Source organism: Cephus cinctus, unplaced genomic scaffold (assembly GCF_000341935.2).
Source record: "Cephus cinctus unplaced genomic scaffold, Ccin1 Ccin1_scaffold0696, whole genome shotgun sequence".
Taxonomy (NCBI): domain Eukaryota; kingdom Metazoa; phylum Arthropoda; class Insecta; order Hymenoptera; family Cephidae; genus Cephus; species Cephus cinctus.
The window spans coordinates 1,112,993-1,128,920 of record NW_014333318.1 but is presented as its reverse complement, the minus strand read 5'-3'; the positions used below and the strand labels follow the sequence as shown (position 1 = coordinate 1,128,920).

Genomic DNA, 15,928 nt, shown 5'->3' with positions numbered 1-15,928 from the left:
TAAACTGGAGATTTTTAGGATGGAAGGGTTACTCTTAAAAATTTGTCTTCGGTGGGCCCGCGAATGAAGGTGATGATTTGGCTGTAGATAATAGTTTCTTTATTTTTATTTCAGAATTTCAATCCTCAAATCATTTAACAAATTTGTACATAATATACTCCTTTGCTTGTTTTCATATTATAACTCGCGAATGCTGTACGAAGGACATTCAAAAGGAATGCGTATCTTACATTAATAATTTTTAAGCAAAATGCAATAATTTACTTTCTTGTTTGATCACTTCTTCAATCGATGCAACAGGGATGTAAAGTAAATGCCTATGAGGACTGGGCCATGTCCATAAGATGATATACAGATAGAAAAGGAAGACAGAAACAAATAAAAGAAATAATGACAGCTTTCCATGCTCGTTTAAAAAAACTCATTTTCGTTTTTACTTACTTTTCTCAATATGAGAAAAAAATACTACGCCCTCTCTCTCTATCTCTCTCTCTCTCTCTGTAATCGTAAATCTTCCTCTCACTCTGGCTTTAGATGACACTAGTCAATTATATGGTTTAATTAACAATTACTAAAATAACACTTTATTTAGATTCGTTATTTAGTAATGTTTCACCACGTATGCTTTAAGTTACAAGTAAAATTATCTAAGGGAGTATTTATAGCTACATAAAAATTAGTCATTATATTTGCACAACTCAGCTGAGAATAATGAAACAATTGTCTGGTTTCTACAATCAATCAGGTATTGATTTTGCTTTGTATTTCTCTGTCTGACAATTGAAATCGTATCGAATGCCACTACCCAAAGAAAAAAGAAATGTTCACACTTCTGTCACAACATTGTCATTCGACTTCCAGCATATACAATCACATGAGTTGTCTCCGTTACCAAGAGAAATATATTTTTTTGGAGCAATAAAAAAAAACGCGAGTCAGTAAATGATAATTTATCTTCACAGACCTTATACCGTTGACAAAAATCAGACAACTGTCTCACCCTTAAATCCACGTATCACAGAGTAGTCTGGATTCTGTCTAAGTTTTAAGTCGTGCTTGTTGAGTAACCTTGTCCTGAAGTCCCTGAAGTCTTACAAGATGTTCCCATGTGATCAAGCTCTAATAAATCAGTTAAATTATCACGCAAGGACGTTCAAAATTTGAGGCAATTTATAGTTATCACCAATGTGTATAGTGTGTCTCTACGTTTCATGTGTCGTATTCCTGCGTCCATGCATTACTTGTGTCTGTTTATCTTTTTACATTGGATTACTGTCACCGATGAAGTATAAAAACTATATACACTGCCTGCCTACCTCTGTAATTGCGCAACAAGCCGTACGACTGACTTTTCATTCGTTTCTTTCTGGCACTTGGCTCTCTAGAGCATAAAGTCAACAGGATCAAGAAGAAGATTCGTTTGTTTATACATTGACTTGATACGTCCACGGGTTTTTATTTTTTCTTTCTACTAAGTTGTCATCAAAATCATCAAAGGTGGACGGGATTCATAAAGCAACAGAACCATCTTGAGCAATTTGTATCTTGCAAGAGTAAAATGGAGAATCTCCATGTTAAACTTCGTTGGCTAGGCTTACTCGAAAAACCATATTCAATTCATACCTTTGAGCAGAATTTATATTGATTGCAATTAAAAATGTTGTATGCATTGTCGCAAAATTGTATTAATATAATTTCAGTAGTGGTCTCTAAGAAAGCGAAACGAACTACGAAATGCACGTCACCCGTTTTCCTCGATATGAAAATAGTATATATGCATTTGTAGACGAATTAAGGTAAAATGGTTCAGTTGCATTTTCCATGTTTCTAAGCAAATTACGTAAATTCGTAATAAAGTAATAATTGGGGATAACTATTTCAAAGCCAAGTGGCCAAAGTCAAATCATTATCAGTAGTAATAATTTGACATAATTCTACATCGACAGTGAGGTATTCGATCATTTACTATTACAGGGACAAAATAATTTCATAAGAATTCTTCAGTCTCTGCCTCATCTCATTCGGAAATTTAAATCTTCTCAAATCTTTCATACACATTCTTCTCAAATTTTTTTTTGTATCAATGGACCTTCGTCCCGTCCACCACTCATAGTAAAATGTTCCACAGAGCCGCATTAATTTATGCAACTACACTTTCAGAGTCATACCAAATTTAGCTAAGTCTAGAAGAATGTGTTACTTTGTACAACCATCAAAGTGGCACGGTACCTAATCGTCGGATTTTTTATACAGTCGTAATAGTTTGTTAGAGTTGCTTGCGATGTTCACAATGTGCGTCATGTTTTCTTTAGACGTCCAACAATCCATTCCAAGCCCTGGTACAGACTGAAAAATAATATTGCGTTATTTCTCTTTGAAAAAAGAAAAGTAACTTTATCTGCCAATAATGTAGATTCGGACTAATTAACAGCGACCACAAGATATCATGCTTTGAGATATGACTTTTACTTTTGTCATGCCTGCGATGAAAAGTATTATCTGTATTTACACGATTGTTCCACTTACCCTTCTCCGGTCAGTGCACAACAACTCTGTATATGCCACTGATGCTTCTTGATGGATGTTAAATCCAATTGTCTTGAAATTTCAGCTGCCGACATACTGCCTTTCAAATCCTGCTTATTGGCATAGACTAGAACATTGGCTTTACTGAGTTCTTCGTGATTCAACATTGAATAAAGTTCTTCCCTGATTACACTGAGTCTCTCTCTATCTGTACTATCTATCACCATAATGATAAATTCAGTGTTTGTATAATAAGTTGACCATGCAGCTCGTAGACTCTGCTGGCCACCCAAATCCCACATTATAAAATGAATATTTTTCCATACAACTTCTTCGACATTTGAACCAATAGTTGGAGACGTGTGAACAACTTCGTTCATTAAGAACTGATACAGAATCGTAGTCTTCCCTGCATTGTCCAAACCAACCATGACTATTTTGTGCTCTGTAAAAAATAAAAAGAATTCTGACTTTCCTGTAAGTCTGGAACATTTGACAACCCAAGCAATAATTTGGATGTTTTCAACATATGTCGTGCACGTGGTATGTCGACGTAATTGTATATCGTAGCATGAGAGTCAGTCTTTATAAATATTTAAACTGCTTTTAAAGTCAACAACTTATAAGGTACGTATATGAAGTCATTCCAAAGGCAAAATGAGTTCAGCATAAAATTAAATCTCAAAACTAATTATTCATCTTCTTCCTCATGCATTGATCCAATAATATTAAATTCAATTTAAGGTCAGAAATTTTAACTCAACAAATAAAAGAAAGAAAAAAAGTTGAAGCAAGCAGTAATATTATACAAAATTTATTTGAAATACCCGACAAACGCGGTAAATTCTTATCATTGATCTTTGAGTCTTTTGTATGATAATGAACATATTGAAAAATATAGTGGCAGAATTACATTTATTCAATTGGGAATGATTGACTATTGACATTGGACAGGAGAACAACGTAAAGCGACAGGAAGTAGTTACTTTCATCACTGTGCTAATAAATTTACCGCCTGTATTTAATCCAGTGAAAACGAGAGCAAGCCAAATTAAAGGCAAATGTTTGATAGCACTAATTGTAAATCTATTGTTAAAATATTATACAGCAGCGAAACTAGCAGTATTCATTATTCACGAAGGAAGCAATGGATTACGTTACTCAAGGATAATCGTGTACATACAGAAGGATCATATTAACGAGCAATAATAATCAATAGCCCAACATCTGTTAAGCGTAGAAAATTTTACACAAGTGAAAGTCAGCGTCCAGTGTGGAATTCCTATTTGTAACGTGATCACATTCCTGACAATGCCCCCGAAACGTTAAACCTTGAAAATCATTTTAAAAATCTAGGTCGTCCATAAATTATAAATAAAAGATAACGAGAGTGATATAGCAGGTACGAAAATTCACCTGAGACTTTCCACTTTGTGAAAGTGACAACCGATTGTCAAGGAAATGGAACGATTAAACCATATGTTGGTATAGTAATACAAGAAAGTACAGGAAATTATAAATTTGTAGACTGTTAGGTTAGGATCAACAAAAGATGACACCTGATAGCGACCCATCACCAGAAATACAAAAAAAAATAAAATTGTTAAAGAAGAAAATCTCTACAATCGACTATCAGTACTCACCTTTGTTCCCAAAAAGGCTCCATAATTTGGAGAAAAGAAGTCCCATATTGGCGTTGTAAGCTCGATTTCGTCGAGCAGCAATGTTTACTCAAATGTAGCGCTCGGTGATCTTCGCGATAAAAATTACGTCTCCGGCCTCGACGGATCTGGGGCGTCCCATAGTCACTGAGTGTGGTTTATTATGTTATGTTACGTTCGTCGAGCCATTCGCGACTGACACAGAACAAGAAAACACGTACAATTTCGTACTTTCAAGTAACGAACAAGCGGGACCAAGTGGAAGTGAAGGATGGACGCGGCTGCGAAGCGTTGAGCGAAGTCACATATAAATATGACGAAGTTTTGGAAGCAGTTTAAATGTGTCGTTAAAAGTGTGAAAACAGTGGAGACGGTACACGGACCTGCCCTAATCTAATCAAGCGGATCGCGACATGTTGCATTTCACATTAAATGCCTCCTACGCCCAATCAGCCGTCGAAGAATTTAGATTCTGACGTCACTCGAAGTTTTCGATCCAGTCATTGGCGGAACAGTGAGTGCCTCATGTTGCGCATTCAGTCCAAACCTCCTACGAAGATGAAACCAAGAAACAGGTGAGGTTTCTTTTGATAAATCAAAGCAACCACACGAAGTGTAATCTTGTGATGATCATGCAGTAAATCGCAAGGTATGTCAGGAATCTGCAATCCTGTGTTTTCCGACAGAAGGTAACGCAGACATTAATTCTTCTTAACTCGATAAACCCACTTCTGCTTATTTGTAAGCTGCAGTAGAATTATCGAATGACCTCTTCACCTATGCGTCTTATTAATAAATAATTGGTTGATTTCCATATAGTACAATAAAATCTTTCAGTACGTTTAGGATTGCACTTGCAGACTCGTGTGATTCTATTCGATGTAAGTGCAATGTCTTTTTTAATCATGATTATAGTATTTTTAACGATTGCCGTTTATAGCTTGCTACATATAAGTCCTAAATGAACTCCATATTTCTGTATTTTTTGAGCTTATATTTTGTAGATAGGTCATTTTCAAATGACCATGACAGCTTTCACAGAAACTACTCGGTAAAACGACTTCTGATCTTTAATATTTTGACTTGATTAATGTACCATGAAGCACAAACGATACAGACTTTTAAATCACGAAAATTGCCATTGCGAAGCTGAAGACACATTTTTCAAGAGTAACATAAATATTAACCATCTTATGATTAGTCTAATGCTGAAGAAAATATCTCACTGGAAAATTGTCCACTGCGTCAAGCTAAATGTCTTAATTATTGAGATAAACGTATTTTCTAGTTTTGAATGAATTATTGCAAAAATACTTTGAAATGGTTTTTAAACTTTGCTTAGGGTAAAAAATCCATATAACTATTGTGCTATTTACGATTTCCGTGTCTGGTAACGATACATTGTCGATCGGTACTTGTGAGTCCTCTTAATTGTCTTGGAACATACGATTTGTCGATTATAGTTATCAAGTTTATACCATCCAAGATCATTAGTAAAAATGGAAATACAGTTTCGTGATGATATGAGATTCCACAGAGTCATTAAAGAATAGCCATGACGTGCCAAAAAGAATGCGTCAGCTATTTAGTTAAATATCCCCACCGACTGGCTATGCCACGTCTGCGTATTGGAAACTGTCAGGATTATAAATTAATCTAAGAATGATAATTCTTTGATATCGATGCGAATAATGCCAAATTTGCTCTTTGTCTACTCTAAGGTGATCGACAAAAAAAATAAGAAAGTTCTCTGCAGAATCAACTGCTCAGGCGCGGCTGAATGTACTCTGGCTTGTACCTGATTTGCAGACCAACTGATTTGGGAGGGACCGGTTGCCCCACTGCAGATCCCAGTGCTGTAATCGCAAAAGCAGACCCATGTAACTGCCAGTGATTCGTGCTTTGAAACTGATGCACAACACATCGTTGACGTTCTTTCAACGCCTTCAGGTAGTATCAGAAGCCTTGAACGACCAGGACGATGGCTCCGATCCTTAGTAAATACGTGACTAAACAATCAGTAGCTGGTGCATTAACTATCAGTGCCCTTATTTGGATATTGAAACGCAGAAGTAGAAAAAATATAGTGAAAACCAGGTATTTCATAACTTTACAACTTCTTTATAGTTCGTGGAAATTTTATTGATTTGACTACTCTTTTAGCTCTAAAAATTCCTGGCCTGCTAACGACATTCAGTATGTTATTAAGGAGGTACGAAGTATATTATTTCCTTAATTTTTTTTTTAAATTATTTGCTTTATGGCTCAATATTTTATTACAGGACAAACCTAAAGGACCTAGAGCACAGGTCGATGCTGCTTTCTTTAAACAATTATATCAATTACTCTCAGTTGGTATACCAGGAGTTTTTTCAGCAGAAGCAGGTTTCGTTACTCTGGTTGCTGCTGCGCTTGTTGCTAGATCCTTGTGTGATTTATGGTTGATTCACACTGGAACCCTTATAGAAACGTATGTACAAGTAACGAATGTTTATCTCATCTCTATCCTTTGCTTGGATTATGATATGAGATACCTAATTTGTAGTTTTAAAGATAATGGACTTTCTTTCTTTTAGATCCATTGTCAACATGGATGCACCTTTATTTAAAAAGAGACTTTTAAGATATATAGCTACATTACCCTTGGTGAGTAATCAAAATTGTAATCTTATTTCACAATTAACAATTTAGATTTGTAGAGCTTTCCTTATTGCTACTTTTTTTTTACTTGTAACAATTTGAAAAAAAATCAAATATCAATTCTTGTTTCTATATAATTATCGAAGTATTATAATACTGACATTTATAAAACTGAACTACATCAGAGTCTAGTATACTTCCTGCTCATACCTTCATTTGTATATTCATTACCAACGTCATGCATACAGGGTGTCTTACTGCAGGTGAACACTTCGATTATTTCCGATTTTTCATCCAAATGATTTTTTCACATATTTTTTTTTAAACGGAATATCATTTCCTATTGATGTAAGAAAATGTAGCTCGTTTTTTCCCCGTATCTTCAATAGTAATGGAGATAATCGAGGTGTGCATTTTCGGTGAGACACCCTGTATAAATTCATCAAATAATGCTATTGCTTAACAATTTCCTTCAATTGTATTCTTATAGATATCCGTTGTGAACAATGTACTGAAATACAGTATAGGAGAAGTGAAGTTGAGGCTGCGAACAAACATTACACGCTACTTACTGGATCAGTATCTGAAGTAAGTAAGGACAGTATATGACGTCTCACATTTATTAATATAAATGTATGTATGATGAAAATTTATTAAACATTTTGGTTGTGATATATATTTGAAAACAATGGAGGGTCAGAGAGGTGTTGCTTCCAGTATTACGTTAGGAATATTTTATAGAAGGTTTAAGGAGCATGTATATTTTTTGTATTCTCGATCAGTAATTGCATTAAGACCTACCAAGGTCTATGATAGAATAATAATTAATTATAGTTCCTTAATTAGATACGAGACTGATATCTAATAAAACTATTCTTCATTTTTGTTTTTTTATAAAGTTGTACAAATCGTACTTCACAAATAGTCTGCCCCACGTATAAGAACAATAATTTAATAAATTTACTCTTTTTCACAGGGGCTTCACATATTACAAAATGAGCAATTTAGACACACGCATTGCTAATCCTGATCAGTTGCTGACCACAGACGTGGATAAATTTTGCGAGAGCTGTACAGATTTGTATAGTAACGTTGCCAAACCTGCTTTGGACATTTGCATATATGTTTACAGACTCACCTCTAACCTTGGTGGACAAGTAATTACTATACTTTGATATAATTTATGTAATTGAACTGACAGTATAATTTATTTCTTTATAATCTTCAATGGAAATATTTGTCCTACAGACACCGCTTCTCATGTTGACATACATGGTAGCGGCCGGAGGTTTCCTAACACATCTCAGAAAGCCAATAGGCCACTTGACAGTAAAAGAACAACGACTCGAGGGTGAATATCGTCATATCAATTCACGACTTATTACAAATGCAGAGGAAATCGCCTTTTATCAGGGTAACACTCGTGAGAAGTTAACACTTCTCGCCAGCTTCCACAAATTGGTAAGCTGAAAGAAAAATTCATATTTTAAATTAGAATATAATATTTGTCATTATAACATTATTGCAGGTAACGCATATACGTAAGTTTCTTGAATTCAAAGTGACGATGGGCGTAGTGGACAATTTCATTGGAAAGTGTAAGTGTGAGAAGAATTAAAATAGATGTTGCAAAACTATTACCTTGTAAAAACTGTTCAAGCAAACTGTAGACAACAATGAAAAAAAAAAAAAATTGAACGTTCAATTGCAGATGTGGCGACGGTAGTTGGTTTCTATGCAGTGAGCATTCCGTTTTTCCAAAAGAATCATCCGGTCCTCTCAGGCACTCCTGATCATCGTTTCAAGAGTTATTATACCTATGGCAGGATGCTTGTCAAGCTAGCAGAAGCTATAGGAAGATTGGTGCTAGCAGGACGAGAAATGACACGACTAGCAGGCTTCACAGCGAGAGTGACTGACTTGCGACGAGTCTTGGATGACTTAAACGTGGGCAAATATGAGAGGACTATGATAGTGAATCTAGAGAATAATCCCATAGGTCGTCCTGGAGATGGGAAAATAATAGCCAAGGATAACGTCATTAGATTCGACCGTGTGCCTCTGGTTACTCCTAATGGCGATATACTTATTAATGAATTAACATTTGAGGTGAAGTCCGGGATGAATGTCCTTGTTTGTGGACCAAATGGTTGCGGCAAGAGTTCACTCTTCAGAATACTAGGGGAGGTAAATATTGAATTGACTTATTTCATTCCTATATTTCTTCTTCGATGTCACACATACAAATTTTACTTGACAATTTATTAGCTTTGGCCAGTATGGGGTGGCACAGTGACAAAACCCCCACGTGGGAAATTATTCTACATTCCCCAAAGACCTTACATGACCCTTGGGACGTTGAGAGACCAAGTGATATATCCTCACACACGAGCTGAGATGATCAGGAGAGGACAGATGAAGGATGAGGATCTACAGAAATTACTGGATCTTGTCCAGCTGGGTCATCTCCTAGAAAGAGAGTCTCAGTCGAACAGTCAAAGTCAAGGTTGGGACACAGTAGCAGATTGGATGGATGTACTCTCCGGAGGAGAGAAACAGCGCATTGCAGTAAGATTAATAATTATTCTAAAATGAACAAGGATTTAGTCTAAAATCTAAAATACACTATCTAAATCACTATTATCGATACAGATGGCGAGATTGTTTTATCACGCACCGCAGTTTGCGATCTTGGACGAGTGCACGAGTGCTGTGAGTGTCGACGTCGAGGACTCTATGTATTCCTATTGTAGACGTGCTAACATAACCTTGTTTACCGTGTCACATCGGCGATCCTTGTGGAAACATCATGAGGTAGTATACAAGCATTAACAGTGACATGTACAATTCTCTAATAGATCGCCAATATCTCACTGACATTATTAATTGCAGTATTATTTACAAATGGACGGACGTGGTGCATACGAGTTCAAACCCATCGAACCCAACACAGAGGAATTCGGGTCGTGAATTCACGTGTCCCTTGCATGGAAGAATCACTCGTAATTCATTCACATTTTGCAAGGGACCGTTAATTATGTACTTAAAGGGTTCCGAAGAGGAGAAGATAAACGCAGATAATTTCCTTAGATCGAAGAATCTCGTAACACCATCAACTAGGCATTTCGTTCGTTGACAAGTGCGCGAAAATTTATACTAAGAATACAAGTAGTAGGGTGTTGTGCGAATAGATGCATGCGATCAACTTTGTATATGCAAATTGTGATTCAAAGTGCAATGCAAATGGGGGTACTATATTTTTCTATTAATACTTTTACCCGAAAATATAATAGTCATCGTTTTAAATGAAATTCCTAGGTTGACGTACATGTCACTTGAGACTTTTCCGTCTAAGATTGTCAAAGCAAGAGTCTGATGTCTTATGATGATAATATCAAGACATCTGTTAATATATCTGCTAGATAATATCTGTGCGTGTTGTCATGGAATATCAGAATGAGACAGGATAGTTCTTGAATCATGTAATGACTTGGACTTCTGGACGGTTTCGTGCATATATTAATAATTAATATGTATAAGATGTACCCGAAGAACCTGAATGACCTCCAGGATGTAGATTGGAATTTGCACTATTAGAATTCCGTTTATAAAGTGGTACATCTTGTAACACATGTATATAAAATCGTATAAAAGATTGAAAACATTCTTCGCTATATGAGTATACATATACATATACGTTATCGAATAGAAAATAATGAAGTAGCGAGATGTTTGCACGTGATCAGACTACATACGTACAATCAATAGGATTACGAAAAAAAAGGACCTAAATGTTATCGACTGATGTATGAATTTCTTATCCGTTAATATGATCGTTGCGAGAGAATTAATGCAGGCGTATGTACGGAATGCACGGAACAACAAAAGATTAATTGTTAATCATAATGTGTAGATCACATTATTTCGAAGATTTATGTGTATTATGGGATTGCTGGACAATAAGGAAAAAAAAGAAATGTAAGGACCTATATCCAACAAAATATAAATTGATTTGCATAACCGAACTTATTTGTGATTGAGAGCAATTTATTCGATGCTCCGATGGTACGTAGATGGGTGAAGAAGAAAAAAAATTAAATTTCAAGTACCTACGTTACCAACCAAGCTATATAGTTAATAGGAATACGAGTGAGAAACAGATGTCCCAAGTATCAACGAAAAGGAGTAGTTTGTGCATAAAAACCGGCCTTAATCCCCGGATCGAATCTCGCGCATTCTCGGTCGGCTCCTATCCTCGGGCGAGTTCGTATCGCCATTTGTCGAAACGGCTGGTCGCTCGTGCAGGTTCGGCCGGGTCTGGGATTCCGGCCGAGGCCGGGGCTTCGAGGGGTTTTCGGTTGCTAGTGCAGACCAGTGCAGACAGTCGCTGGCAGTCGCAGGGTTCGAGCGGTCGAAGGCGGGTTGTTGGCGAGAGAGCAAGGAACAGGAGAGTCACGTAGTGTCAGTGCGGGGCCAGTGGCAGTGGTGCTCTCCCAGTATCCCGGCTATCGATCGAGGAGCTCTCGTTACTTTGGCGATCGGATCGTGATATTGCGCGCGGCCTGGATAGCGAGAAGAGGAGTTCCGTTTCGCTTGGACTGACCTCGTCGTCGTGTTGGTTGGCATCGTCGCGTTTTCTTCTTGGCGTCTGGTGCGGGCTAGTCGAGGCCGGACGCACGCCGCGACCGGTTGCAGGTGCGGGTGCGGGTGCATATTGTGCGTGCAAGGTGGGACTCTGCAAAAGCGAAGAGAACGATGGACGGCAGCTCGGAGCCGCCGCCGTCGGACCTGACGGCAGTGGGAAGTGAAAACGACCCAAGGAGAAGGAGCAGCGCTGGAGACGGCGACGGTGACTCTGAGGTCACGACAAACACGCCATTGGCTGCTCCCACAATGGATAACAGCCAGGGTACGAGTACAAGGGGCTCATCGTCTCCGTCTCCTCTCCCGACCCCGACTTCGTCTCCGGCGGGGTGTGGCTGCGTCGCGGCTACTGGAGACCCTGAGGATATCACCATTAGCATTACTCCCACCACCGGTGGACAGTTCGACCTCACCGTCGAGCGCACGGACACCGTTGAGAGCCTCAAGAAAATCATCTCCAAGAGGCTGAAGGTCGCCAAGGAACGTATTTGTTTACTGCACCGCGAGAGGTGAGTGTGCGTGTAAGGGAGTGAGTGAGTAAGCAAGTGAGCGAGTGAGTTTGTGACTAAGGCGTATCTTAAGTTCATTTTGATAATTCCTGGCGAATTTTCACCGAACGATAAACAGCTAGTCTTTATCCCCTTGGTTTCTCCTACCTGACCGCCTGCCTGCCTATCTACCTATCAGCCTCTACCCTCTCTACCTCTCGTGCTGCTTGCTTGCTTACATATCTATCTGCCTATCAATTTCTGAGCTTGTTAGCCCGTCTAACCGCCTGGCAGCCTTTTAAACTCGGATGCATCGTGCTGCTACTCGCACGCGTATCCTTGTCTGACAGCGATGCACACTGCAATTTTCCTCGAGTGGGTTGAAAATCGTGGGCGTCGAGGGAGCCGTCTCGATGCTCGGATCCTCCATCATGGCCCGTCCCCTCTTCCCTCGCGTACCTAAGGACGACGATAGAAAGAGAAGTCGGTACCCTAAAGGAGAACAGCAAAATTCTTCCCTTTCAATGCTCAATGGGATTCCAATGGCGGACCTCTGGAGGACCAATAAACCTATCGTGAAAATCTCCAAATCGAAACGCCCTGACGATCTCGAACCACACAGTCTATTCCCATGCAAACGAAGACTACGAGGATTGGAAGTGGCCAGACGATATTTTCCTTTTTTCATGTCAAAGACCCGATCAATCGGCGTATTTCTCGAGAAGGTCCCTTGGTGTGTCCCCTCTACCCCTTCGCCACTGGCGGCTCCTACCTTTCTTTGTGCCAGTCGGAGGCGCAGGTACACGCCGGTTTGCCGCGATGCATGTGTGCTGCTGCTACCTGAGTTGCTGTGCTGTTGCTCGCGCTGCCCAGTATTGCCGTCAGCTCGTGAACTCGTGAGCCCGTAAGAGCAAGAGAACGAGAGCGAGGAGAGGCCAGCCTTTACGCCTCCTCTCTCTCTTTATATATACACCAGGGAAGTCACCTATACACGTAAACAAGCGATCCCAGGGTTGTATCTCCATCCTTAACCAGCTTCGCTACTCAGATATCTACATCTCTCTCATCACAGTGTTCCTCATGCGCGCATGCGTTACGCGTGTCACGGCGTCCGACTGTTACGCGTGTAGGTAGGTAGGACTGGTAAAGCCACCACGAGAAAAGTGCAGAGGGGCCAACAGCTATGAGGGACCGAAACTCTCGCGGTATTTTCAGCTACGAGACTGCGAGAGATAGGACACGCGTGTGTTATGTACGTCACATATTGGTACATATACAGTACAGTCCTTGCCTGTTTCTCTTGGTGCATAAGTGCACACGGCCCTGGTCGTTAATCGAAATCAGAATACATTCAAAAGTTTGAAAAAAAAACCGTTAATAATAATAATTGTGGCATGGAGATATCAGCGCCTCCTCGTGGTTACCTCCTGGTCTGATGCAACTTTTTTGTATTCTCGAAGAGATTCGTTGCGGGTTGACAATAGCGACAAAGTGCATAATCAGAGAATACCTTGGTGCTCGTGCTGTAAACAGCATGGCTGGCAAATATGCAAGTGGCGTCGGTTAGCAAAAGATAACAGCGACTGATCCTATTTCTCTGGTGTGGATAGCGAAAAGGCGCGTGTCCGTTGACGCTCTGTATCGTAACGGTGTTGCCTTATCCGTAAGAAGCGAGCAGTGATTCGACGAGGCTGCTGCTGCTGCTCCTGGTACTAATCGCGGCTGAGGCGGCGGCATTGGATGTCTCACCACCACGTCATCCCAGAGACTGGGGAAGTCCGTGCACAGGGAATTTCGTGCGGCGAGGAGAGAGCGAGGGTCGATTCTCGTTCCTGGCGTTGGCCACCGTGGCTCCCCGAGGGGTTGCGACTGTGTGTAAGTAGAGATCGAAGATGCAGAGCCCAGTCGCAGGGGTCTGGGGACGTTTGGGGATCCATATTGTTTGTAGGAGGCCGCCTATGCCGGCAGGCACGGACAGAAGCTGCGGAATATCTTATTGTATATGGAAAGAATCGATTGAGTGTTTTAGGTTAGGTCATACGAGATAGTACATTATATTGAGCTCTTCCCGATATAACGTCATTTATTAAAATTACTGTACTACCTTGGGAGAGAAGGTCAAACGTCCTTGATTGTTCGTTGGCATGTACGATATTATTCCACTCAACGAGATACTGACGTAGGTATTCCGGGTAGGCTTCTTCCTCTATTAGATCCGTTTGGGTTTGAGACAGACGGCCTGAAATGACCTCTGGAGAAATTACTGAGGAAACTGAATTCTCATCAAGACATTTCAAAGAACTTTCGTTATTCTCATCAACGCTCATCGATGGAATCGAACGAGTCTCGAGTTTCTTCGAAGCAGTGGAGCCTGGCGTCTGTTCGTTCTTTATCTTTGTCGAATTTACGAACACGTTACCGTTACCCGTGAGCCCTAAGAAAATCATGTGGTAGCATTACTAGGCTCCTTATGTATGGTTTCCATTTTCGTGGGGATGTAGAGCCTCGTTCCTTTGATGAAAATCTATTGGCTGAGAATATTTTCAATTTTTTTTTTATTGTGCCTGCACGTACATATATGCATATAGTGTGCATGAAAAGACATCGTTACAATTTTCTCGATTGCTACCATGCAGAGGTCATATCTTAGCCATATCTATACTCGCTTTTCGGACACTTTCCATCGTTACGTTTCCAGTTCCGGTTCGGAAAAGAAAACTAGCGGTTTCGTTCCGGTTGGTCCGGCACGGCAATCCGCTATTTTTCGAACGGTCGCAGATCCATTCGAGCGAAGGGCCCATTCCTATTCAGTTGATCCAATGGCGGAGGTGGATCACTTGATGACAAAGGCGTGTAAGAAACGGGGGTAAGGGAAGGAAGGAGCATCGACGAGGAATAAAAAAAAATGTAGAAAAAGTGAAAGAGAAAAAGGGAAGGAGGGAGAGAAAGAGAGAGAGAAAGTGAAGCTCTTCTTCTCGATGAAATGACTAAAAGTAAGAAACTCGAGACGAAGACCTTTTTGAGTCACGACGTCTTCTGCTCGAGCAAAGGTCTTCCCTTAGCATTCTTCCTGAGCCAGACGAGAGCCAACTTTATTCTCTCTCACGCACACGCTGCTCCTTCTCTCGTTCTGTCTCTAGACCTCGTCCCGCTTATCCTCCTCCAACTTCCTTCAGCAGCCCAGCCACTCGACTCTCCTAAACGTCTACGCGAGTCGCACGAAGGACGTCGAGACATCGAACTTTTCCATACAGACATTGCAGCACTAGCCGCCTCACATGATGCCCGTGCATACCTACGCGTGTACTTTGCATACCGCTGACCAGTCTGTTTTTTCGTTCGCCCGCGCCTTCCTGCCTGTGGCGACGCGGAGACGTCGTCGGCCACCTCCTACGACCGAGGGCGGAAAGAGGTGCCGCGCACCGAAATCGACGTCAACCACTATTCGGATTTAGAAATAAGTTTCACGGTACTCGTCCTTTTCCAACGCCCGCGTCATTCTACGTATTGCTAGCGAGAGAAAGAGAGACGAAATGGTGAAGAAGAAAAAAAGACCGACGTTTCACTTCTTCGGAACTATTGGCCAGTGCGACGGCCCCAGAGAGACAACTCAACGCACTCCAAGCGCAGAGTGACTCAGGTTCTTTAGAGATTCCTCTGCTGCTGATACATACTGCGTGTAAGCAACGGGGCAGTTGAGAAGCTACGAAAATGGAGGGACTCTACACTGTTGGCTTTCCCTATCCAGTTCCCCGAGTTTGGCATGCTCTTACAGCTCCTGGTCGAGTCGACGCGAGTGTGGGGCGTTACCCCTGTGCTGTAAAATCTGACTGGCGAGAGAACCCTCTCCACGGCGCATCGGCTATACCCGAAAGCTACGCCCAAATTCATAATGACTGCACGAGCGAGTTTTGGGATCGATTGCATTTCTCTCTCTCTCTCTCTCTCTCTCTCTCTCTCTCTCTCTCT

At 40.6% G+C, this 15,928-nt stretch overlaps 3 protein-coding genes across 6 annotated transcripts in view; 2 read left to right on the top strand and 1 right to left on the bottom strand.

Annotated features, from left to right (window-relative positions):
- Positions 1–76: 76 nt before the first annotated feature.
- On the bottom strand, positions 77–4,586 carry LOC107270037 (ADP-ribosylation factor-like protein 5B). The gene is made up of 3 exons (XM_015744652.2): positions 4,170–4,586; positions 2,527–2,971; positions 77–2,346 (listed from the first exon to the last, which is right to left on the bottom strand). Exons 1-3 carry the CDS (start codon positions 4,213–4,215, stop codon positions 2,298–2,300), a joined length of 540 nt encoding a protein of 179 aa, XP_015600138.1. The 5' UTR covers positions 4,216–4,586; the 3' UTR covers positions 77–2,297.
- On the top strand, positions 4,455–10,852 carry LOC107270023 (ATP-binding cassette sub-family D member 3). Of its 3 annotated transcripts, none has more exons than XM_015744628.1 (13): positions 4,455–4,762; positions 5,997–6,284; positions 6,351–6,399; positions 6,470–6,657; positions 6,764–6,833; positions 7,318–7,415; positions 7,804–7,984; positions 8,076–8,288; positions 8,356–8,425; positions 8,539–9,014; positions 9,096–9,395; positions 9,480–9,641; positions 9,720–10,852. In XM_015744628.1, the coding sequence occupies exons 2-13, from the start codon at positions 6,169–6,171 to the stop codon at positions 9,795–9,797; spliced, it is 2,001 nt and encodes a 666-aa protein (XP_015600114.1). In that variant the 5' UTR covers positions 4,455–4,762; positions 5,997–6,168; the 3' UTR covers positions 9,798–10,852. The 3 variants fall into 3 exon arrangements, with proteins under 3 accessions (XP_015600114.1, XP_024943200.1, XP_015600113.1); XM_025087432.1 differs by having other exon boundaries at positions 4,643–4,762; positions 5,909–6,284; XM_015744627.2 differs by lacking the exon at positions 4,455–4,762 and adding an exon at positions 5,005–5,068 and having other exon boundaries at positions 5,909–6,284.
- A 152-nt stretch (positions 10,853–11,004) lies between these two features.
- LOC107270022 (midnolin-A) overlaps positions 11,005–15,928 on the top strand; it is a 14,529-nt gene continuing 9,605 nt past the window's right edge. For both annotated transcript variants that reach the window (XM_015744625.2, XM_015744623.2), the window contains exon 1: positions 11,005–11,980. In XM_015744625.2, coding sequence (XP_015600111.1) covers positions 11,583–11,980 — 398 coding nt within the window. In that variant the 5' untranslated portion in view covers positions 11,005–11,582. The remainder of the gene's footprint in view (positions 11,981–15,928) is intronic.

Bases quoted from the DNA above. Each gene is read 5' to 3' on its own strand.
- LOC107270037 (XM_015744652.2), bottom strand. From the start codon at position 4,215: ATGGGACTTCTTTTCTCCAAATTATGGAGCCTTTTTGGGAACAAAG. The intron at 2,972-4,169 runs GTGAGTACTGAT...TATTTTTTACAG, and splicing joins GAGCCTTTTTGGGAACAAAG to AGCACAAAATAGTCATGGTT. The intron at 2,347-2,526 runs GTAAGTGGAACA...ATTATTTTTCAG, and splicing joins TGTGCACTGACCGGAGAAGG to TCTGTACCAGGGCTTGGAAT.
- LOC107270023 (XM_015744628.1), top strand. From the start codon at position 6,169: ATGGCTCCGATCCTTAGTAAATACGTGACTAAACAATCAGTAGCTGGT. The intron at 8,426-8,538 runs GTAAGTGTGAGA...GTTCAATTGCAG, and splicing joins GGACAATTTCATTGGAAAGT to ATGTGGCGACGGTAGTTGGT. The intron at 9,015-9,095 runs GTAAATATTGAA...ACAATTTATTAG, and splicing joins TCTTCAGAATACTAGGGGAG to CTTTGGCCAGTATGGGGTGG.